General features: G+C 40.4%; 1 protein-coding gene across 1 annotated transcript in view; it reads left to right on the top strand.

Moving 5' to 3' along the window:
• Nucleotides 1-1,131: 1,131 nt before the first annotated feature.
• CRTAM (cytotoxic and regulatory T cell molecule) overlaps nucleotides 1,132-24,384 on the top strand; it is a 28,791-nt gene continuing 5,538 nt past the window's right edge. The window contains exons 1-8 of the mRNA XM_027563451.1: nucleotides 1,132-1,216; nucleotides 8,842-8,985; nucleotides 12,057-12,209; nucleotides 13,933-14,076; nucleotides 15,501-15,662; nucleotides 18,659-18,739; nucleotides 21,534-21,611; nucleotides 24,040-24,186. Coding sequence (XP_027419252.1) covers nucleotides 1,171-1,216; nucleotides 8,842-8,985; nucleotides 12,057-12,209; nucleotides 13,933-14,076; nucleotides 15,501-15,662; nucleotides 18,659-18,739; nucleotides 21,534-21,611; nucleotides 24,040-24,186 — 955 coding nt within the window. The 5' untranslated portion in view covers nucleotides 1,132-1,170. The remainder of the gene's footprint in view (nucleotides 1,217-8,841; nucleotides 8,986-12,056; nucleotides 12,210-13,932; nucleotides 14,077-15,500; nucleotides 15,663-18,658; nucleotides 18,740-21,533; nucleotides 21,612-24,039; nucleotides 24,187-24,384) is intronic.

Below are 24,384 nucleotides of genomic sequence, written 5' to 3'. Positions count from 1 at the left end.
TCCCACATCTCTTGGTTTCAATTCCAGAAAACTCTCACCATCAGTGCTGCTCACACTTGCCTTCTGATACCTGGAGACCTTGTTAAATGTACCAGCAGCTACTCATTCCAGTGAAATTCTCATTAATCAGTCTGGAGTGGACCCTACCAGTCTGCATTTCTTAGCTGGTGGCCCAAGACATTTAAATCCTCAAACAATTTGAGAAACAGGACATTATATCCTAGTAAACTCCAAGCAAACTCAATTTTCTTTATTTTTATTCTCTTTCTGTCTGTTAAATTAGGGGAAATATTTGAAAGATGTTTTTGATGGATATAATGTTCCCCACCCAAACTATCAATACATTTAAGAATATTAACGTTAATTTCAACTAGAACCAGTAAATATTATTTCCTTTACAATTCTGTAAACATTGCAGACTAACCTATTTTCTAAACATAAGTCTATTTGTATTGTGCTGTGTGTCCCTGAAAAAATGAAATAAAGTCTATCTCAATTCATCTGGTTAATGAGAATCAAATACCAAAATTGCATATCGTCGCCCCCACTATATCATATTCTCCTTAAACACAAGGCTTTATCTTTCATATCTGTTCATATCTTAGAGCAATACTTAACAAGATGGCTAGGTATGGATGGTGGATGAATGATGGAAGGGTAGGGGGGGTGAATGGATACATAGATTTTTTTTAAAATGAGTAAATATATGAATTAGTGAATTCTGCCCCCTGATAACTACAGGAAATTGTTGCCAGAGCTAGAAACAATCAGCAAATCTTGACTGATTTAAATTGTTTAATAAACTAGAAAAGTGAAAAGAAGTTGACATCACTACACAGGAACCTTTTTATTTCTCTCCCACCTCCTCGCTCTCCAAAAGCCCTCCAACTCACTGACTTATAAGGACTACCCACGTGCGGTAGAAAGATCTGTGCCACCAACACATCACTCAGCCGTCTCCACCATCGGGGTGACACATGTGGTTCCCTAAATGTTCCACCTGGAGGTATTTTGAGGGCAGCTAACTAAAAGGGGGCTTCCAGAGCCAACGGAGGAGGTGTGAGATGAGGTCACAGAGCCACTGCCTCCCTCTCTCAAGAGAAACCACTCTGCTCTATTTATTTCAGAACCCAGAGGAAGTCGACAAGTGTGACAACAGCAGAGCACAGCATGTGGTGGAGAGTTTGCAGCTTGCTGGCGTGGTTCCCCTTACAAGGTAAGGACTCAGAGCTCGTGTTTTTTTGATGCTCAGTTGACCTAATGTTTGGGCACATCTATCAGTCAGTCTACTGCTCTCATAGAGGACTGACTGCAGAAGCACCTCAGGTAAATCTCTCACTTTCCACGTAAATCTCTCAGATTCCACTACGATTACACATTGGAGGGATGTTACAGGATGAATTGAATCTCATGTTCAATTGCTAAAGGGTCTACAGAAAGGGTCATTGTAGTGTGTGTCTCCGTGGAATCTGGGTTATGGCAAAGTGTAACTAACAAGCGTACTACTGTCTTTTAAGGGTATACCAGTTGAAAGAGCATCAGTTTGGCATTTTAAAACCTTTTTATTCTTTGGTCTTACTGTACAGCACAGGGAACGCTGCTCGAACTTATGTGGCAGCCTGGATGGGAGAGGGGTTTGGGGGAAAGGGATACATGTATATGCATGGCTGAGTCCCTTTGCTGTCCAACTGCAACTATCACAAATTGCTAACTGGCTATACTCCAAAACAAAATAAAAGCTTAAAACAACAACAACAACAACAAACCTCCTTGTTGTATAAGCCTGAGCCAAATAATTTCTCTGAAACAGTTTCTACATCTTGAAATTAAAATGATAATGATGTTTGATCTACCAAACCCTATTGTTATAAGGATCAAATTTCAATTGTAAAAGTACTTTGAAAATGGCAAAATGCTAGACAACCCTGAATTAGTTCGGAAATCATGATTCCAGTGAAAATCTTGTGCTTATTTTTTGAGTCACTTTACATTTCCTTATTATTTGCAAATGTGATTTTCAATGCTTAATTCTAATGTTGCACTATGAACATTAAAGAAAGACACATAGTTCTTCTCAGCACAGGTTAAATCATTCCTACCCCAAAGTGGGGGCAGGATGTATTGTCCCTGAATCTCTGATTGCAACTTGTATCATTTTATTGCAAAGAAAACCACATATATACAGGGTTGCTTGTTTCCAAATATCGAATCTATAGTTATCTTCCAAGTGAAGCATCTCTCCTTCTAAATCTTCCTTCACCATAGAACTGCATCTGGAGAATGTACCTTTTAAAACTAGATTTCCTTATGGCTACCAAAGGGGAAAGGGAGGGGGATGAATGAATTAGGGGTTTGGGATTAACATATTCACACTACTTTATATAAAACAGAATATCAACAAGGACTTACTATAGAACACAGAGAACTCTACCCAATATTCTGTAATAACCTATAGGGGGAAAGAATTTGATAAATATGTATAGCTGAATCATTCTGCTATACACCTGAAACCAACATAATATTGTAAATCAACTATACTCTTAATACAAAATAAAAATTAAATTAAAAAAAAAAACTAGATTTCCTATTTTACACAGTATTCCAATTTCCTACTTTATACACTTCAATTAGTGCTCTCTTTTTTGGTCCCTGTACCCTGAGGCACTTAATAAAGATTCAATTTTGGTAATAAATAAGTTTCTTCAATAAGTGGCTTGAAGAAGAGCTAATGCATTCATAAAAAGTACATGTAAGTGGCTAAAATTAGAATGCTTTCTATTATTCCAAAATTTAAAGCCTTTAACTGACCTTCACTTTTTCAGTAGTCATTTTCTTTCAAAAATACCTCACAAAAATAATGTTTTAAATAAAAACTACAATAATTGTGCCCTAAAGTAAGCCAAAGATAAGTCTTTTAGAATATAAATTACTCAAGTACTGTTTATAAAGAAAGGGGAGAAATGTATTTATTGCATCATGTACAATGCTGGGTACTTTATGTTAATTTCATTTATCCTAGACAAAAAAAAATGAGAGAGGTATTCATATCCCTAATTTATATATGATAAAATTGAGGTTACAAGAAGTTAGAAAACCTGCTAGTAACTAACAATGTAAATATCAGCAGAGCACATAGTAAAAGTACTATCTCAAGAAAGTTTTCAGGGAGAGTGTATGAATTGGACTGTGATAGAAAATATATTTCTTGATGTGGTTCAAAAGTTTGAAAGCCAGTGATTTGCACAATATGGAAGATTCATTATTGAAAAATCCTCAACTGAAAACTCATCCAAAGGGGGCCATCCAGAGGGCATCTAGGGTCAATCGTATCTGAGAACCAGTTGCCCACTGTGTGTGTGCTGTGTGTTCAGTCCCTTCAGGCGTGTCTGACTCTTTACAACCCTGTGGACTGTAGCCCACCAGGCTCCTGTGTCTATGGGATTCTCCAGGCTAGAATACTGAAGTGGGTTGCCATGCCCTCCTCCAGGAGATCTTCCCAACCTGGGGATCGAACCTGTGTCTGCCTGTGTCTCCTGCATTGCAGGTGGATTCTTTACCCACTGAGCCACCTGGGAAGCCGACTCTAACCTAATCTTACTCATGCCCATCAGGTTCCCAAACAGGATAGGAGCTGACCATGCTGCTTTCTTATCAGCAAAAAGGCAGGAAATCATCAGTTTGGGCAATATAAATTGCCAGCTGTTTTTAGCTAATTGAATTATGGGAAGATCATGACACCTTCTTTTACTGCACAACTTCCATGGGTGCCAAAAACTTAAAGACCAAAAAAAAAAAAAAAAAAGACCTATAATCTTGGAACATGCCCTCTTTTCAGGATTCCTACTGGCAGCCCCTAGGGTGGGTCAAACACAGTAAGAATGGAGAATTTTTCAAAATTCATCCCATTTTCCTATATTGTGGATGATGAAAACCCACCAATTTGCACCCTCTATTCTGGTCATTTCATGGAGAGTAGGATGCATGAGACACTCTAGTTGCAGATAGAGTAAGGTCCTCTCAATATTTCCTTTGACCAGGAAAGAGGCATCCATTTACTGACATGTTGAGACAAGATTCTTTAAAGCTATACTGGAAATCATTCAATTTTGACAAAATTTGATTCATTTTCACACATAATCTTCTCTATTGAGTCTATCTAAAGAATAACAATGATGCCTTTTTGTAATGATCTGAATCCAAGCATGTTTTGCCTGCTAACCTCAAAAGGGGAACACAAATAAGGCTCTGATCTGAGACTTAACTCATTGTGTGTCTCTGATTCTAACTTAGCTCCAGCCTTTATTATTTAATGTAAAGTGAGCATCCTATTAATATATTAGTGAATATACATTTACTCATATTTAGCCATTGATTGAACAAATACTTAAAATCTGAGATTGTGCTCAGCCCTGGGAATACAAACAACTTTTGTATGAGGAGTTTGTAATCTATCCACAAGAGACATACTCGTAACTGAAAAAGTGATGTGTGAAGTGCTGCACATGTATACCTGTGGCGGATTCATTTTGATATTTGGCAAAACTAATACAATTATGTAAAGTTTAAAAATAAAATAAAATTAAAAAAAAAAAGAAAAGTCTCTCTGAAGCCTTCAGGGATCTGGAGGAGAGAGGAGGTCACTGAAGGGGAGAGAGAAGCGAAAGGCCAGTTGAGTTGGGCAGGTTTGACAAAAGTGGTGTAATTTGACTTAAGTCTTGAAGGAGCTAAGAAAGGCATTCGAGGCTGAGAACAGCATGGACAAAGGGAAAGGATCTTCTTGAGTCCAAAATTTCTGGAGTTTGCAGGTGGCCATTTACATGGGGCACCTGAAAGGGAGTATCAGCAAATAAAACTGGAGAAGATAGAAGGTCCAATTATCTGAAATACTGGCCTGATTCATATAAGCAGTGGGAGCCACAGCAAATATTCTAATGAAGGGATCGATTGAATTTGTATATTTTATATGTAATTTTTTTTTAAGAATCTGAGTTTTTATTTTTAATTTTTGGCCGAACTGCAAAATCCCACGGCTTGTCCCTGACCAGAGATGGAGCTTGGGCCCTTGGTAGTGGGTGTGCAGAGTCCTAACCACTGGACCACAAGGGAATTTCCTTTCATTGTAATGCTGAAGCAGATGAAAAATGGTAAGTTAGAGGGAGCAGAGGCTAGAAGGAGGTTACTGCAATGGTCCAAGAGAAAAACAATGCAGCAGTGATAGTAGGGAAAAAGAAGAAGAGGAATGAATTGATTCAAGAGATGTTTTGGAGAGGGAAGAGGCTGGGGTGCCTCTCAGATTCCTGGCATGCAGTGGCTTGGGATGACAGTGATGACAACAAAGAAATGCTGGAATGGAGCAGGTGGTATCTGTTGCAATTCAATAATTGGGCTACTAAGAAAAAGAATCTGTGCCTTTCTTCAATCTGCCATGATGACCTATAGTAGGGTGGATACACTGCAACTCCCCAAACTTGAGAAAAACCAAGGACTCTTAGGAACCGTGCAAATTTCATCTACAGGTGCTCTGGTAGGTGGTTATGACTGCTGCTTGCCCTTCAGCTTCAGAGTCAGTCATGTGTGCTTTGGTGTGACGCTATTCCACTCCTAGGACAACTGGCTCACGGGATGGAGGGTGGAGATGATGGTGAAGGTCATACGTTCCCTTTCTACATATAAACCAACCACACAGACACAATCTATAGCCTTAGACTTAACTAATGACCTCATGACACATAGCGGTACATGGATGGATGAACCCAGTCACGAAGATAATGACCAAGCCCAGAAGTCAATAATCCACTCAATAAACACGACCTACCAGTAGTACGTGGTGACCTCCTAGGAGAGACATCACAGTGATTCATTGCCAAGCTCAGGATGTCCAGCATTTGGGAGTCACATCAGAGAACTCTGAAGACTGACAGAGAGAACTAGTAAGTAGGCACAGGGCACTTGCTGTCTACGCTAGAAATGCTAAGGTGAATACGAATATAATATAAATGTTTTTAGAGCCTGCAGGGGAGGAAGTGGTGAGCTAAGAAGATACCCCACACCCAATCCCTCTGACAAAGAAGGTGAAAGTTTGACTCTAAACTTGGGTGAAAAAAAGATTTTAAAGACAAATTCCACTGTAGTTTTCAATAGCAGCAAGAACATCATGGGGAACTTTTTTCTTAGAAGATGTGGCATCAAAACTCAGGTACCACTGTCCTTCTCTTCTACTCTTTGACATGACTTAGACACATTAGCCAATATTTTTAAGTACCGCAGCTGAAGCGGTGTGGTGCAGTGGCTTCTCACTGAGCTAGTCTTCCTTTCTACAATGATTTCCTGTCTGAATCAAACATGGGGTCTACATGACAACATTGCAAGAGAAACAGGCTTAGGAAGCCAAATGCAAGGCTAGGAGCCAAGAGCAGAGGAAATGACTGGTGTTCTAAGCCTCAGATGCAGTCCTTTCCATCTGGAACTTGGTACCTCTTCTGTGGTCAGCAGCCTGACCCTGACATCTCAACAGCAAGAGCAAACACTCATCTTGGGAAATAGAATTCTTTGCCATATGCTAAAACACCATACTACATTTTCATACAATTTTTAAGACACTGTAAGGATTAAATGATATGATTTAATTCATAAGCATGCATTCCCAAGAAAAAGACAATGATATATACACCTTTAAAATGGGAGACATTTATCCATAAACAGAGTGCACATAAATCTCACCTCTCCTTTCTCCCCCAGTGTGGGCTTCCTGTCTAAGACAATCATTTTATGAAAGGTAAGAACATTGGCAAAGCCTCTGAGTGTTAACTCCTTGCCCGAAGGATGAAATCAGGGGGTGTTGCTTAACATTAGTTTTTATCCTATCATATATTTATGCAGTAACTGTCCTCCTCTCTGTCAATATTCTTATGAACAACAGGAGAGCAAAGATAGCTATCCATTGCCTGTGTTACAGTGTCATCATGAAAGCTGGCATTACACCATTACTTGCCAAGCTTGCACTGTGACAGTTTCTGTTAAGAAAGAATTGTAGATAAATATAAAGCACAGTCACTGCCCTCTTGCAGCTTCAATCTGTGGGAAGCAAGATCATGCACAAGGGCTAGAGATAAAGCAAGAATCGTATAATGGAATGATACAGAACAAGTTGGTCTAGACTCAGATTCTTGGCTCAAGAGTTGCTTACCCTTAGAAGAAATTCCATTGTCATTTCAATGCATTTCTACTATTATCCTTATTACCCAATCATGGGTTGATTTTATAGATGAGAATATTTCCAAATGACCTGCCTAAGCAGAATTCTGGCCTATGCCTCAATGGTTTTTTTTGAAAACAATCTCTTTTTATTGAATCCTTGTTGTTCATTATAGTATTGGCTGATGATATGAGTATTTTTCCATCAGGACTCAAGCTAACTCTTTTCCCATGAAAGTCAATAAGAATACAATAATTTTGGGTGATTATTGCTGGAGGCTAGGTTGAAATTAATGACTTCAAAATGGAACAAACTAAAAAGTCTGTAACAGTTAATTCCCAGAGCTCTTCAATGTGCTTTTCCTAATACTTGAAATTTATCACAAGGAAATAAAGTCATTTCTTTTTCCTTTTTTTTTAACAGCTAATATGATACAATAAAATTCATTGCATTTGCTATTCATATTTTATAACCCCATGGTATTCTTCTGTTTATAGACATGTTTTGTACTTTCAATAAGAATTTTTTCATCCTCAGGAAAAAGAATTCTTTAATTTTAAAGTTGAAAAAATAACAAATGGCAATAAATGTGCCAAATCAGCAGTAAAGCCAATTTATTCTTCTATCAATTTCTTCTTTGGGAGGATAACTTTGCAGCTGCTTAGAACTATTGTTTCTCATTCTCTGGGGGTTATGATTTGGGGAAATTACAGACTCTTACATGTGCCCAGGAAAGCGCTGCTGTGGAATATTAGATCAGAAGAGATCCAAGAACATCCACCCTCTGGTGGAGAAGCTCTTCCACCCCAGGGGCTTACCTACTCCCCAGGAAGAGCGGCTCTGTAATTCACAAGAGCCCCAGAGGACATAACATTCTTTCTTAGAATCTGAAACCCACTCCCCATCAACTGTACTTGAAAACACGAGTCAGCCTTTTTATAAACAGAGGCCAGAAAAGCTGAATTTTCTGGGCTCTCATCACTTAGGTAGTCCGACCCAGTTATACAAGCATGGGCTTAGACACCCACAGACCTGGGCACCGATGCCGTCTTGAGGACCTCTGTGACCTTGAACCTGTACTGCCTCATCATCAAGTGAGCAAAACCACTCTTCCTTTAGAGCAGGGCCACCCAAACTCTGGGATCTAATGCCTGATGATCTGAGGGGGAGCTGATGTAATAATACTGGAGTGCACAATACTGTAATGCACTTGAATCATCCCGAAACCATTGCCCCCTCCTCCATGGAAGAGTTATCTTCCACAAAACCAGCCCCTGGTGCCAAAAAGGTTGGGAACTGGTGCTTTAGAGCGTTAGTTTGAAAGCTGAGTTTAATATCAGTAACATGGAAGATACAATTCCCAGCATATGGCAAGGCAAGTGCCTCATAGACGCTGTTCAACTTTCCTTTCATCAAAACCCACCCCTTCACTTATGCTCCTTCAAGAGACATCTTGATTGCTCTAGCACACTGCTTCCCTCCTCTCCTTGCAGTTTTTGGTGTTGACTTTGGCTTCTGTTTCTGTAACAAATGTATACAAATGATCAAATGATGAACAAGGTTGCCTCAAGTCTAAGCCCCTGTCTCAATTCAGGTGTAGTGTGGCCCATGCCTGTCTGACGGTCCCCAATTCTCTTCCTCCACAGAGGCCTTTCGGACCAACCACATGGAAACTGTCCCCATAGAGGAAGGCCAGACGCTCACTCTAAACTGTACCGTTTCTCAGGAGACCACCTCTCTGCAGTGGCTGGCCCCCTCGGGCTTCACCATTTTCTTCAATGAACAACCTGGTAAGTGAAGAAGAAAGAAACCACCGCCAGACCTCAGCCTGACGGATTTTCCAGACAGACAGGCTGGTGGGCCAGAAAGTCAGCATGAGTCACCCCAATGGTGGGCTTGGCCCCACCTACTGTGACATGTAAATCGCACCCAGAAGCCTGTGTTTTACACACGGCTGCTTTTTTTCTGGCAGGAAGTCTGAAATGGAAACCCCACCAGCATGGTTGGTAAAGGGGGCTCAAATGACAAAGCCCGTTTCCGCCATCCCACCTCACCCCCAGGTCACTTTTTGACTCTCAGCGACCATGAAACCACCAACAGCACAAGGACAGACGGCAGCAGACAGACAGGTGGGGGCCCGTGGTCCTCGTCAGCCAACACGTCACCCTGCTTCTCCAGCCAGGGGCTCTGCTTTCCACCTGAGCAACCCAGAGTCGCACATCAAAGCCCACCCCAAAATGGCTCCCCTTCTCCCAACGGTCTTAGCAAAAACTCAGGATCACTGAGCAAGAGGAATTGGTGGCACATTTTTCTCTGAAAAGGACAGTAGCCTTCCTCTCTCACAAACACACACTGAGTCCTAGATGCCTAAGATGGGAGGGAACTCTTTTTTCCTCCAATTTTATTATGATATAACTGACATATAACATTGTATTGGTTTAATGTGTACCATATAATCTTTTGATATATGTATATATTGGAAAGCTACCAGCTTCCCTGGTAGCTCAGAGGTTAAAGCGTCTGCCTGCAATGCGGGAGACCAGGGTTCGATTCCTGAGTTGGGAAGATCCCCTGGAGAAGGAAATGGCACCCCACTCCAGTACTCTTGCCTAGAAAATCCCATGGAGGGAGGAGCCTGGTAGGCTACAGTCCATGGGGCCTCAAAGAGTCGGACACGACTGAGCGATTTCACTTACTTTCATATATTGGAAAATAATACCACAATAAGTTTAGTTAATATCTGTCACCTCATGTGGTCACAGGTTTTTTTTTTTTTTCCTTGTGGGAAGGGATTTTTAAAAATCTATTTAGTTCATCTCTTTGGGAAGTATTTTATGAAACCCTTCCTTTATAATGAGACTATTTTTTTTAAACTCTGGATTTTTTTTAAGTTTTTTTTTTTTTTTTAATGTGGGCTCTTTTTAAAGTCTTTATTGAATTTGTTACAATATTGCTTCCGTTTTTATGATTTGGATTTTTGACACCAAGGCATATAGGATTTTAGCTCCCTGACCAGGGATCGAATATTGTATCCTCTGCATTGGAGGGCAAAATCTTAACCACTGGACCACCAGGGATGTCCTGATAATGAGACCATTCTATATCTCCATTTAATACTTCTAACTACCAAATTCTTGGAAAAGTATCCAACACAGAAAATTTCATTCTGCTTTGTAAAAGCAGACCCTCTAGAAAAACTTGATGTGCTTTAGAAAATATGATTAAATATTGATAGGTTCACTGTAAAATAACTAAATATATTATTTTAAGCTAAACCAACTAGATTCCAATAGAATAAGTACATATTAATCACTAAAAGTTCTGAGAAGAAACCTTTAAGGAGAGAGAATTCTGTTAAATAACGCTTTCTGTTGCTTTGTTTTGGTTAAACTGGGCTTCCCTGGTGGCTTCCTTCCCAGTGGTAAAGGATCCATTTGCCAATGCAAGAGATGCAGGTTCAATCCCTGGGTTAGGAAGATCCCCTGGAGAAAGCTATAGCAACCCACTCCAGTATTCTTGCCTGGGAAATTCTACAGACAGAGGAGCCTGGCGGGCTATAGTCCATGCGGTCACAAAGAGTCAGACACAACCGAGCAACCAAACAACAACAATAATACTGGGAGATGGACATTCTCAAATGCCTGATCTAGTGTGATGGTTCTCCCTCAAGGGTATTTTTTTGCCCTCCATGGGATATTTGGCAATGTGATAGTTTTGGTTGTTAGAACTGAGGAAAGGCATGGGGATCTGGACTCTAGTGAGAGAGGCCAGAGATGCTGCTAAACATGCATAATGCAGAGTGTAGCCCCCCGTACTCTCACCCAATAGAGAATTATGGACTCAAATGTCAGTAGTGCTGAGGCTGAGAACACCTGGATTCCAGCTCAGGTAACATCAGTGTCCCAGGACACCATAACCATTATTTCAGATGAGAAACAACCTTCCTTGGTCAGCCAATTGAGGTTTAACTATTTTAGGCTTGTTCACATTATAAATCTTAACATTAGAAAAAAAGAAACAAAGAAAACCACTCATTTCAGGAGCCTCTGATTTGCTAAGGGACCTTTGACTTGAGATGGAAATCCCAGATCAAGACAGAATCAAAAAGAATACTTGCTGTTGGCTAGAAGTTTCTGGAACTGTGGGAGATTTTATGTTCTTGTGGGGGTTTTTTTTGTTTTGTTTTATTGTTGCTTTTGTTTATTTTTACCATTCCCTAAACATTAGAAAGTACTACATACTCTTTGGGAAACTTTAAATAATAATGAACTTTTCTTCTAAACATATCTTGGTTATTCATTGTCATATGAAATTGTAAGAACAGTAGATTTTACAGCTTTGTCATCAAATCAGTTTGACAACTATTTTTGTTCCGATCTTATTCATGTGACTATAAAATTTAAATAGTGATAATTATGGATAGCTTTCCAATAGTGTTTTAAAATTTAATTGGAGTATAATTGCATCACAATGCTGTGTATGACAAGACAGAGAATTAGATTTCTAAGACAAATTACACTGGGGCATTTACATAATGTAAAAAAAAATTATTTAAGATCCTCCTACCACCTGAAGCCTTTGCCAGCCCAGAGTTCATAACTTCCTACCAGCATAAATAAAACAAGCTGCTTATTTCACAGATCCTAGTATTAAAATACTTTATTTCCTAAACCAGCTTCGAACTATTGAGAGGTCTCCAGCTGGTAACACTAGAATTTGGAAGGCAGCTCAGTTAAAGATGCGACATCCATCCCCTTAAAGTGTGATCATCAAAAGCCATTCCAGTGAAAAATCCATCCACTGAGAGTCTGCATTCATCTGATACCTCTCCTTATAACAGCTCTTGTTCCCTCTTGTGCAGCTTTAAAAAGTTCCAAATACCAGCTTCTTCATCACTCCTCCGATCAGCTCTCCATCAGCGTGCTGAATGTAACACAGCATGATGAAGGCGTGTACAAGTGTCTGCACTATGGCAAGTCCGTGAGAACAAAGGAAGTGAAAGTGATCGTGTTAGGTAGGTGCCTGAAAGCCAGTAAACCCGGCCCGGGAGCGATACACTTAGGAACGGGATATATCATTTTTAAACTCAATATTATAATTAAAATATGTTGCCTGCAGCGAGGCATTTATTTCCTGGCACCTCTGCCATCTTCACTGAGAGAAAACAGAAAGGAGCAATTTGAGTGGCAAGTCCCAGACTAAATGTGAGTTTGTGAAAATCGTCTTGGCATCAACTAAATTTTCTCTGCAGGGAACTAAAAGGAAAGAGAATTCGTACTGGCTGAACTGTGACTCTGTGCCAGGCACTGTACCGGGCTACAAGGAATTAAAGATGAATTAGGCACAATCTCTGCCTACAAGGAGTTTGCACAGTTGTTCAGGAAGGCAAAACACACACATACATCTAGCGGAAACTTCTGACAGCATATCCTAGGATGGAATATATTCAGATGTAACTCTGCTGGACAATCGGCTCACATCCTCTGCAAAACAAGTTCCGCTCTTCTGGTGGGGGATGGGGTTGGGAGGCTTGGCTAGGAAGTGACAGCAGGAACTTGCTCAGTTCTGCAGAGGGTCCTTTGTGTTCAGTGTTAAGTCTTACTATCTTGACTTTTTGCTTTTTTGTAGCAGAACAGATCAATTTAAAACACTGCCTTTTATTGATCTCTAAATACCATAATTCTACATATCACACAAGGAATTCCTAAGACTCCTCTTCTTGCATTAGTTGAGTGTGGTACCTGCCATAAAGCAAAGGCACCGTGATAAAGTCTCTGGGAAGGAGTGGCTCCCGAGGGGTTCTGAGAAGCAGTGAGACTCAACTTTGGGGTCAGCTTTCCCTCATGTTGCTGGTCATCCTCAACATCACTCTGGGTCAGGCCAAGTCTGTGCTCTACTGGGGCTCTCATAACACCCCTTGCCTACCTCTGTCATTGCATCTGACACGTGATCTTTCAGTGAGCAGTTTAGGGGGCTGCTTCTATCACCATGCTCCTCTTTGAGGGGCCTCATCTTTCCCACATTTGTATTGCCAGCATCTGGTACATACTTGGAACTGACTTCATAATGTCTTAATGGCAGACGGATGAGTAAATAGATGCTAAAGGGTCCCATTCTGTACCCCACAGTGTGAGGTAGAACAGAGAAGAAGATATAAGCCTATCTGAAAAAACTTTCCTAGACAGAAGTAAAAAAGAAATCGGGCTGATGGGCCCTTTAGAGAAATGCCTCTTTGACGGGAGGAGAGGACAGAAGTAACTTATACTGACGTGAGTCCTAGACTCATGAAAGTTTAAAGCTCAAACAGCCAACCCATAAACCAACTCCTTCACGTCTCAGGCAAGGAAACTGATACACCAAGAGGTTGTGGGACTTACCCAAGTTCTTACAAATAGTTGGTGACAGAGATGGGGCCAGAATTCCAGCTTCTATTCCTCACCTCGTGTTCTACCACTCAAATACACTCATCTATAAAATTTAAGAATTACTGTTATAACATAGTCTACTTGGGAATTTCCAGAGACTAATCACACACCAGGTGACAAATATTCTGATGACAGCCAGAGTAGCTTTACAAGTACATAAAAGCCCCTTTACATTCTGAGAAAGGTCAAGTGAAAAAATATGCCATTATTTAGACCACCCCCTACAACAATCCCTACAGATTATTAGGCTCTGTGCTTTGCTGAGATATGTAGACCAGCTAATTAAGCAGAGAAAAATCAATTTTCTTCTAGCAACTCCTGTCACGCCAACCCTGCAAGTTTCAGTTATCAAGACGCACAATGGAGAAGAACACGTCATACTGAAATGCTCCACCGTGAGAAGCAAGCCCCCTCCACGGATAACCTGGCTCTTAGGGAATGGCATGGAGCTCTATGGTAAGTGAAGAAACCATTCTCTTTTCTCCTTTGTTTTCCTTCCTATTTATATTTTTAAGGAATTTTTAAATGTTCTGGCACCCTCTGGTGGCAGAAAGTGCCAGAAAACCCCACTCAATATCTCATCCATCCTTTTCCAGACAAATTATCCTTATTAACCAATCGATACAATGCCTTATTCTTGAAAGCCTCAACACAAATAACATGGTTACATGCTTTTGTTTAAAACAAGGTAGAAACCGAAAATGGTACATGTATTAAATATTATGGTTTCATAGACTCAATGGACATGAGTTTGAGCAAACTCTGGGAGATAGTGAAGGACAGGGAAGCCTGGCGTGCTGCAGTCCATGGGGTCACAGAGTCAGACACGACTGAGTGACTGAAAAACAACAACAAAGGCTTTGTAAAATTTCATTTTATGAGGGGTGGGAGAGGATAAGATGGCTGGATAGCATCACTGATTCAATGGACATGAATGTGGGCAAACTCTGGAAGATAGTGAGAGACAAGGAGGACTGGCATGCTGCAGTCCACAGGGTTGCAAAGAGTCAGATACAACTCAGTGACTCAACAACAACAAAAAAATTTCATAAAAGACATAATATAGCTATTACCTGTACCTCTGAGCATAAACTTTGTATCAGACACAGAATTGAAAATATGTTTAGGACTTCCCTGGTGGTTCAGTGGCTAAGACTCCATGCTCCTAATGCAGGGGGTCAGGGTTCAATCCCTAATCAGAGAACTAGATCCCACACGCTGCAACTAAACACCCTGCATGACTCAACTAAAGACCCCACATGCCAGAACCAAGACCTGGCACAGCCAAATAAATAAATGCATTTCCAAAAATACATATTTAACATAATACATGCAATTGGAACAGATAAGATCTTGCTTGAACAATGGAGTATCATGTCATACTCCCTATGGCAGATAAAACTATTTTGATAACAGCAACAAGAACCTAAGCTTTGAGCCTTTTAACTGAAGCAGGAAAACCAACTGTCATGCTTGGGAACTGATTCCAGTTTGTTTACATTTCAACATACATTTCATTCAATTGATGTAAATATAGGTTCAGTCCACTGCCAATTCTAGACCTTTCTTTAATCTGCCTTATTCATTCAACCTGAGTAAGGGCTTGGCTCTTTGTGTTCCACAACATTAGGCTGTCTTGTGTAACCATGATAAGCTTTGGATTTTTTTTTTTCCAGTAGTGCAGAGTTTATAGGAAATTATCCACTCTTGTTCATCTGCTTCTCTTTGGGAATGGGGCCAAGCACATCCCAGGTGGCTGAGGGAAATTAGAGTGAGGTTAGAAGTCTAATGTTTGCCAAGATGTCAAGGCCGTTGGTTTCTCAGAGAACCATGCCACCCAACCGTCACGACCTCACACACCACTTTAAATTGCTTCACAGGTGAAATCCACCATGAATATGAAACTGATGGGAAGAAGTGTAATAGCACCAGCACACTGACAGTCCACGCATATGGCAAAAACTCAACAGCAAGTTGCATTATCCGACACAGAGGCCTGCAAGGAAGAAAACTGGTAGCACCTTTTCGGTTTGAAGATTTGGGTAAGAACCACCAATGGCTGTCTTTGATTATCTTAAATTTACCTTATATCACACTAAAAACAAGATGAAATGGAGTAGGAAAAGTCCTTCAGAGCGAGCTCACTGTCAACAAAGCTTTTTTAAATAACAACTTTCGTTCATGATTGAAATTTCTCCAGCTGGGCGACAGAGTTACTGTTCCAACACTGAGAAGAATCCCAGTTGTGTAGAGAGCCTAACAGAGTGCCGTATGCAAGCAGAGTCATGCTTGTTTTTTGATCATGACAGCTGGCATAACTTGACCTAAAATAGTTTTATTGCAGTCATGTTTTTGGAGAGACCAGGTGAAGCTTACTACACCCCTGTACTTAACCCCTAAGGGGATAAAACTAACTGAAATAAATCTAAACTTGTCAATATCATTGTATGTTAACAATCATGTACCCACATTAAGTCATGACTATGCTTTAGATTTGTTTTATTGTAACTGTTTTAGAGAGCATAGTCTACCCATGTTAATATTCTGAGCAGGGGCTTCCCTGGTGGCCCATTGGTTAAGAGCTCGGCTTCCGACACAGGGTATGCAGGTTCAATCCCTGGTCGGGGAGATAAGATCCCACACGCCTCACAGTCAGAAAATCCAAACATAAAACAAGCAGTATTGTAACAAATTAAATAAAGACTTTAAAAAATGATCCACATCAAAAAAAATCTTTAAAAAAATATTTTGAGCAGAACACCAAAAATTAAGAATAATAAAAATGAAAAGAAATCAAACATTAAACGTGAAGAGGAGTTGCCTCCATTTTCAGAATCTCTGTTCCCTGATCCCATCACCAAAGGTTTAAGAATTAATTTAAAAAGTATATAAAACATTTTGAGCCAAGAAGTAGCCTCTGAGAAGTAGCAGGCATCACACATCTATCATTCACAGGACTCCAACCTTCATTACTTTATAAGGTACTTCTCAGTGTGACTCTGGAAAAGGGCATGGCAACCCACTCCCGTGCGCTTGTCTGAAGAATCCCGTGGACAGAGGAGCCTGGCAGGCTCGTCCATGGGGTCGCAAAGAGTAGGACCGAGTGAGCACTCTCGGTGTGAAAGAGGTTCCTGAAGGATAAGCATTCCCTCACCCTAGCGAAAGAGGAAGCTGCTGGATGACCATGAGTTTGTTGAAAAAGCTCTGTATCGAATGAAATAACTGATGAGGAAAGGTACTTGTGAACAGGAACCTCACTGTGAGAAAACTATCCTGCTGCTCTGTGGGGGCTGACGCTGTGGTTAAAAACTCCCCACTCACTACCCTGTGTTCTCCGCCGGTCACTTTCTCATCAAACCAAAAGTAGGTCTTGAGGAAGCTGGGTTTAGAAGAATCACGGGCCCCCAGATTGGGCGGACCTGTAATCTGACGTAAATATTCTTTCCTCTCTGTCATTCATCCCCCTCCTCACCCTCCACCCCCAGCCACCCCCAGCCATGGAAGGGAGCCTAGGGCACATGGGGAGGCAGGAAGGTCACCAAAGAGTAAATGAGGCTTTTTTTTTTTTTCACCTAAATGGCTCTGAAAGATGTTCAGATTTTAAATAAAAGAACCAACAATATCAATAAATATATATTTTAGTTTTCAGCAATTGTTCAAACCATCTACCAAAATTACTGCTGAAGGAGAGATCACAGTTTCTCCTCCTGGATGGCCATAGTTCTATACATACACAGTGTGTGTGTGTATATATATATATATGTATGTATATACACACATACACAGACTATTGAATATATAGTGCACAATTGTATATATACATTATGGCATATACACACAATATATACAATGTGTATAGAATATAGTATATGTAATATATATATAACCTATTTTGTACATAATTATGTAATTATATGAACTCATATAGTATACATTATTCTAGATCTTAATCATTTTTGATAAATTTTATCCTCTGTGTCCCCAGCAGTTGCACATCATCCTTATCTTGTAATCTGCTTCCAGCTCTTCTATTTGACTTGGCTTCGAGCTTTTCACTCCAGGCAACTTCTCCTCTCTTCAATTTTCTCTGGTCTCTTTGTGGCCACAGAGCTCATTTTAGCCTTATGATCTGTTTTACTATTTCTCCAGTGTCTCCTTAGTGGTTCTTTTCTCAGTGTCCTTGGCATGTGATTCAAGCATTTTTATAGTTTTAAATTTTTAGTGTTTGATTAAGAAAATAATTTACAAAGCCACAGAAAAATCCTTTGATTAAATGAAAGACTGAAAAACACTCACAGATTCCATAAAGATATTACAGATCAGTATCAATATTGGTAAATTAACAGGCATTGTTTTTATAAGCTCCCTGGTTGCAGGCCTATTCGTTGACTGATCAAACCTATGCTAAATTGAACTTCTAGATCCATTCCTAAGCATTGATTTTATAGTCTACAATAGCATTTAGTAAGCCTCTTAATGAATAGTCAGGTTTGGGGCTACACATGTCATACAAATGAAACCATTTATTCTCACCAAAAAACTCCAAAAGGTGAATGTATTAGTATCTCCATTTTACAGGTAAGGGAAAGCCTTGCATATGAGAGACTGGGGACCTGGTCCAAACTTAATCAGCGGCAGGAATTGGATCAGCATTGGAATTCAGCCCATTCCGACACTGACTCCAAAGCCACCTAATAAATAGGCAGGTAGATATGCGATTAAGTGGATAGACAGATTGATAAGTATTAATAGGGAGATACAGATAGAGGTGAACAGTCTGCCCACCACTGCCCAGTGCACCGCTCCATGGAGGTCCAGCCTGCTACGCTTCTAAGCCAGGCAGTTTAGCAGATGGACAATCAGCGGGATGTAGATTCCAAGACCAGCACAAGGGCTGCAGAACACCTAATTCTGAGGTTTCTGCAGAACCCCAACGAGCAGGCGGCAGCCAAGCATATTCTCCAGCCTGCTGTACTGAGCACAATGTGGGTAAAATTGCTCTCTGTAGTTGCGGAATTCTGTTTTTCCCCTTTCCTAGTTACTGATCAAGAGACAACGTCAGCTGCCCTGGAGACAAGCTCTCTATCCTCTCAAGACCCTCAGCAGCCCAATAGCACTGGTAAGTATCAAAAACATTAAAACTTAAAAAAAAAAATCATGATTCTCTGGGAAGGTCACTTTTCCCATTCTAAGTTTCAAGAACGTTTTTTTCTTTTATTTTGTAATAAGACCATAGAAGGCTCCTTCCAACTGGCTCCAGCTTTATGGTGACCAGGAGAAGCACCATATTCAGAGAGTTCAGTTAGTGGGAGGGGCTTCAGAGTAACTAACACCTTGTAAGTTCTCTTTCTCTCTCTCTCACACACACATGCATGCACATACAACTGTGACACCTGAATTCCTCTGTGGTAAAAGGCAGGGTTGAATTCATTTATAGGAGACTCATTTCTTTGTTCTTCCATCTAGAACAGACCAAACACAAAATAAAGACTTGATAACAGCAAAGTGCAAAATGCAGGATCTGCAGTTTTGCTGTTGCCATTGAATTAACAAAATCACCTTTGAAGGCTCATGAGTTACTTGGTTGTCAAGAACTCAGATAGTTTTGTTTTTTTATAATTTTACGTATTTATTTTGGTTGTGCTGGGTCTTAGTTGCTGCACACAGGCTTCCTCTAGTTGCAGTTAGTGGGGGCTACTCTCCCGTAGCAGTGCACGGGCTTCTCACTGCGGTGGCTTCTCTTGCTGCAGAGCACAGACTCTAGGGCACTTGGGGCTTCAGTAGTTGGGGCATGTGGGCTCTGCAGGTGCAGTTCCCGGGCTCTAGAGCCGGGGCTCAGTAGCTGTGGTGCACAGACTTAGTTGCTCCATGGCATGTGGGATCTTCCTGGATCAGGGATCGAACCCGTGTCCCCTGCACTGGCAAGTGGATTCTTAACCACTGAGCCACCAGGGAAACTCCTGTTTTGTTTCTTCAACTTACCATATGCATTTTATTTTTTTAATTTCCTTTTCTTTCATTAATGAGGTTTATAAAAAAAAAAAACCACACACACAGAAGCAAAAATGTGTATTTTTCAACCTTACTGTACACACCTCCAAAGTATAGAAATGTAACATTCTGAGTGCTAAAATATATTTAAGAACTCAGTTTTTGATGACAGGATTAAACTATAAATGAAGGAGAATTTAGAAAACCTGGATTATAATCCCAGCTTGGTTAGACAGTGAATCACTAGATGATTAACTCTGGGCAATGATCACATATTTAACTTATCTTTGTATTTTACCTAGCTTGATACCTGCCAATAGGAGGTACTCACAAAATGCAGTATGAATGAATGGATGAATGAATGTGTGCAGGCAGTTGTCATGGTGCTTTGAACAAGACAGTAAGCTTCATTCAGAAAGGCATAAATCCCCACATATACTCTTTCTGTTTCAAATAGAGTCTCTCTAAAATTGTGTGGTGGGAGAAGTGCTTTCATATCACTATCATGTCCATAGTTCTGAGTATCAGATCACATTTTTAAAATGTTTTTATTTTATTTTATTTAACTTTGCAATATTGTATTGGTTTTGCCATATATCAAAATGAATCTGCCACAGGTATACATGTGTTCCCCATCCTGAACCCTCCTTCCTCCCCAATACTTAAAAGTAAATGTTTAGGTTCTTTAAGCACTGATAAATATATATGTACCGTACATACATATATACTTTTTCTGCAGGGCGATGGAAATTGAAAATATTATCAAGTGGAACAGCCACATCCCTTGGTTAAATAATCCAATATTTTTAAACGTGTTTAGAATCTATTTGTCTTTAAATCGGCTTACACCACTACTGAGTAACTCAATTTTCTCCTCTGCTTTTTCATATAGAAGATATAAGGAATATGGTTTCTAAAATTCCTTTCAGCCTTCAATTTCTACGATTTTATTACTGTTAATAATACCCATTTTCAATAGAAGAGGTGGTGTCATTCCCCTCAGGGCCCACATGGTGGCGCTGAGCAATGGGCTACAAACCAAGAATGCAGAGGAGGGAAAAAAACAGGGAAAAGAAACAACAAAATCGGGAAAAAGGATCTCTTATTTTTATAATTTCTCTTACCTCGCAAAATCATCATAGTACACCCTATTTCTAATGAGGAAGCAGGCATTGGGCTGAATGGTAACTGAGCCAGTTTTCAACATATAAATCACTGCTTTGTGCATTTCAGGTTGTAGGATTTCTATTCATCAGGCTTAAGGTACCATTCTTCAATATTCAGTCCTGAAGCATCCTAAAACAGTTTCAACTAATAGACCTGGTTCACAGAGGAAATATAATGTTTTAAATTTGGGATTCTGAGTTTTGATATTGGCTCTGCCACTTATCTGCTATAGAACTGAGACAATTAACTTCTTGAAACCTGTTTGCTCGGAGCTATAGTGAGAAGTAATATATACCAAATGGTCAGTTTAAGGTCTGGCACAGAGAAAGTGTTCATTAAACATTCACCTCGCAAAAAAAGGGCTTCCCTCGTGGCTTAGATGGTAAAGAATCTGCCTGCAATGCAGGAGACCTGGGTTCCATCCCTGGGTTGGGAAGATCCCCCGGAGAAGGAAATGGCTATCCATTCCAGTATTCTTACCTGGAAAATCTCATGGACAGAGGAGCCTGGCAGGCTACAGTCCATGGGGTCAAAAAGAACGGGACACAACTGAGTGACTCTTTTTTAAAAAAGTGAACCTGACCATTTGCAACAATTTTTGGAAGAAGTCAGTAGTTCAAAAGTGATATTGTTTTGAATGAGGATCATTCAATTTGGTTTCCAAAGGTGCTTCGGGATGAATATGCGCATATACACCACATAGCACATACACTGTCATATGAATATCTCATGTCTTACTTTCATCTTGGTTGCAGTAATGGAAGATTCTAGTACGTCAGAGATCGACAAGGAAGAGGAAGAACAAACCACTCAAGTCTCTCACTTGGCCACTGGTAAGTGTCCCCAACACTTATTTACTTAGAACAGACACTTGATGTTTTAACCTCTTAATCAATACATCCAGTAGGGTTTTTCAGTCCTTATTATTTTTGACCTTTTTATTGGTTAATCATTCCCTTACCCCTTGACCTGTTCCTTGACCTAGTCATCTCCCTGGCTTCCCTGACTTACTCTGTCTGCTCCTGTTACTTTGCTCGCCACTTTTCCCTGTGTCCATTAGCTCACGTCCCCTCCTCCTCTGACTTCTTCTATGTAGATTTGATTCTACTTCTCCATCCCTGGTTATTGCCTTAATCCTTAAAGAATTTCCCCCTTCCCGAGAGTATTTCTGTTGCCATCAAACAGAAGAGTTACATACCTGCATTTCCAGAACATTCTCCCGAGCAAGAACGCCTGTTTCATTCCATTTCCCACATATCTCTGGCTGAATATTCTGCCAGTTCCTTAAACTCAACATGGGTAAAAACTGAACAGCGCCTTTCCCCACAAAATCAGCTTGCCCAAAGCATCACACAGCCCCAAACACACACATATATGTATGTGTATACACTCACACAGACACACATATAAAATCAGTAGGTTCCCAAAGAGTTTTGAGTCTTCTCTTTTGCGCACAAGCACCGCCACCTCCTTGATGCAGGCCCCCATCATGTCCTGCACAAAGTATTGTAACTTCAACTTCTCCTCTTGCTGTGATTTTTCAGTATCCGACTATCAAAACACCTCTTTGCACCCTCTACCCTAGTGATCAGAAGACCGCTATGGCTCACCATTCACAGCACAGAGCCTGAGCCTTCAAGCCTCCAGAGGTGGTCTCTACCACCTCCCTCTGTGGCCCTGTCTCTATGAACTCCTGACCAGAATACACGTTTTTCTCTGATAACCTTCCATCTCATTTTGATGGCCCTGCCCTAACTGCCCCAATGAAAGAAAATCCACATCACTCTTCTCCTTACCCCTCCTTCAAGACCAGCATCCTTGCCGAACGCTTTCCTGACCAGCTCAGGGACCACGCCAGCTTCGGAACCCCTGAACACATTATTATACATAACATATGTGGGTCTAGAATCTGGCACAGTTATCTTACTGCTGTTTGTTTGTTTTTTTAATTGAAGGATAATTGCTTTACAATATTGTGTTGGTTTCTGCTATACATCAACATGAATCAGCCATAGGTATACAAAAGTCCCCTCCCCCTTGAACCTCCCTCCCACCTCCCACCACATCCCATACCTCTAGGTTGTCACACAGCCTCGGTTTGAGTGCCCTGAGTCATACAGCAAATTCCCACTGGCTATCTATTTTACATATGGGAATGTATATGTTTCCACTCTACTCTCTCCATTCGTCCCACCCTCTCCACGCCCCCCTCACCGTGTCCATAGGTCTTTTCTCTATGTCTGCATCTCCATTGCTGCTCTGAAAACAGGATCATCAGTACTATCCTTCTCGATTCCACATATATGCGTGAATACATGATATTTGTTTTTCTCTTTCTGACTCACTTCACTCAGCATAATAGGCTCTAGGTTTATCCACCTCATTAGCACTGATACAATGTGTTCCTTTTTATGGCTAAGTAATATTCCACTATATATATATATATATATATATATATATATATATATATGTATCACAATTTCTTTATCCATTCATCTCTTGATGGACATCTAGGTTGCTTCCATGTCCTAGCTATTGTAAATAATGCTGCAGTGAACACAGTGTCTTTTTCTATAATGGTTTTCTCAGGACTGCTGTTTGTTTTTATTAACTTGTTTGTTTATATATAGAGAGAACTACTCCCTGAATCATAGAATTGTGCCTTAGCAGCTCCAAGCACAATTTTCTCTGAGTAGTTGCACTCCTTAATGGCATGTTGGTTGAGATGAAGGGGACCGTGAATGACATTCTGCAAATGTAGAGCCCCCAAAATAAGAGTACTAGAAAGATCTTTAAGAGCTCACCTGGTTTATCTCCAGATGCCTTCATGGAGGACCACATTTAACCTGGCCAAGATTAATGAAATTTCATTTTATTTGCAGAGTTTTTTGAACTCCTTAGTAACTTTTCTTGCTACTTAACTACACTTTGCTAAAAACTCCATTCCTTACAGCTAATTTGAACCCTCTGACTGTACTTCAATATCCTCACGTTTCCTCTAGAAATGAAAAATAACTAGCCCAATATCTATGTAACTTAAAAACCTTTTTCAAATCATCCCATGAAATTGCTTTGTTTATATTCCTGTTTGCTTATTTTCAGAGAACAAATAACGTGACTCTCTTTACCTTCAGGGTAAAGCTCTCCCTCATCTTTTCCTCTCAGCTATTATCCTTCATTATATTTTGCAAATACCGTATATATTCCTCAGTGATCAAAAATCCCCTCAGCCTGTTTAAAGCCCTTGCATTTTCCCTGCAGAAGCAAATCGGCTGTATGGGGGACTGACGAAGAAGAACAGCGGTGTCCTGCTGCTGACCCTCGTGTCCTTCCTCATCTTCATACTGTTCATCATTGTCCAGCTCTTCATCATGAAACTCCGGAAAGCACATGTGATATGGAAGAAAGGTGAGTGGGCAGAGAGCCTTACAGAGGTTCCAAGATGCTGAAGCCTCTGGCCAGCCCAAAGGGAAATTCTGTCAATTAAAGCTCTTCCATTCAATGCTATACCATCTGTCTGAGCAGGATGTGAATTTCCAGGGATTATAGTCAAAGAATGCATGACCAAGAGAAACTAGAGTAGCTCTAGGAAATGGCATTAAATTG

This window comes from Bos indicus x Bos taurus, chromosome 15 (genome assembly GCF_003369695.1).
Source record: "Bos indicus x Bos taurus breed Angus x Brahman F1 hybrid chromosome 15, Bos_hybrid_MaternalHap_v2.0, whole genome shotgun sequence".
Taxonomy (NCBI): Eukaryota; Metazoa; Chordata; class Mammalia; order Artiodactyla; family Bovidae; genus Bos; species Bos indicus x Bos taurus.
The sequence above is the reverse complement of the archived record's forward strand: the minus strand, read 5'-3'. Positions and strand labels throughout refer to the sequence as shown.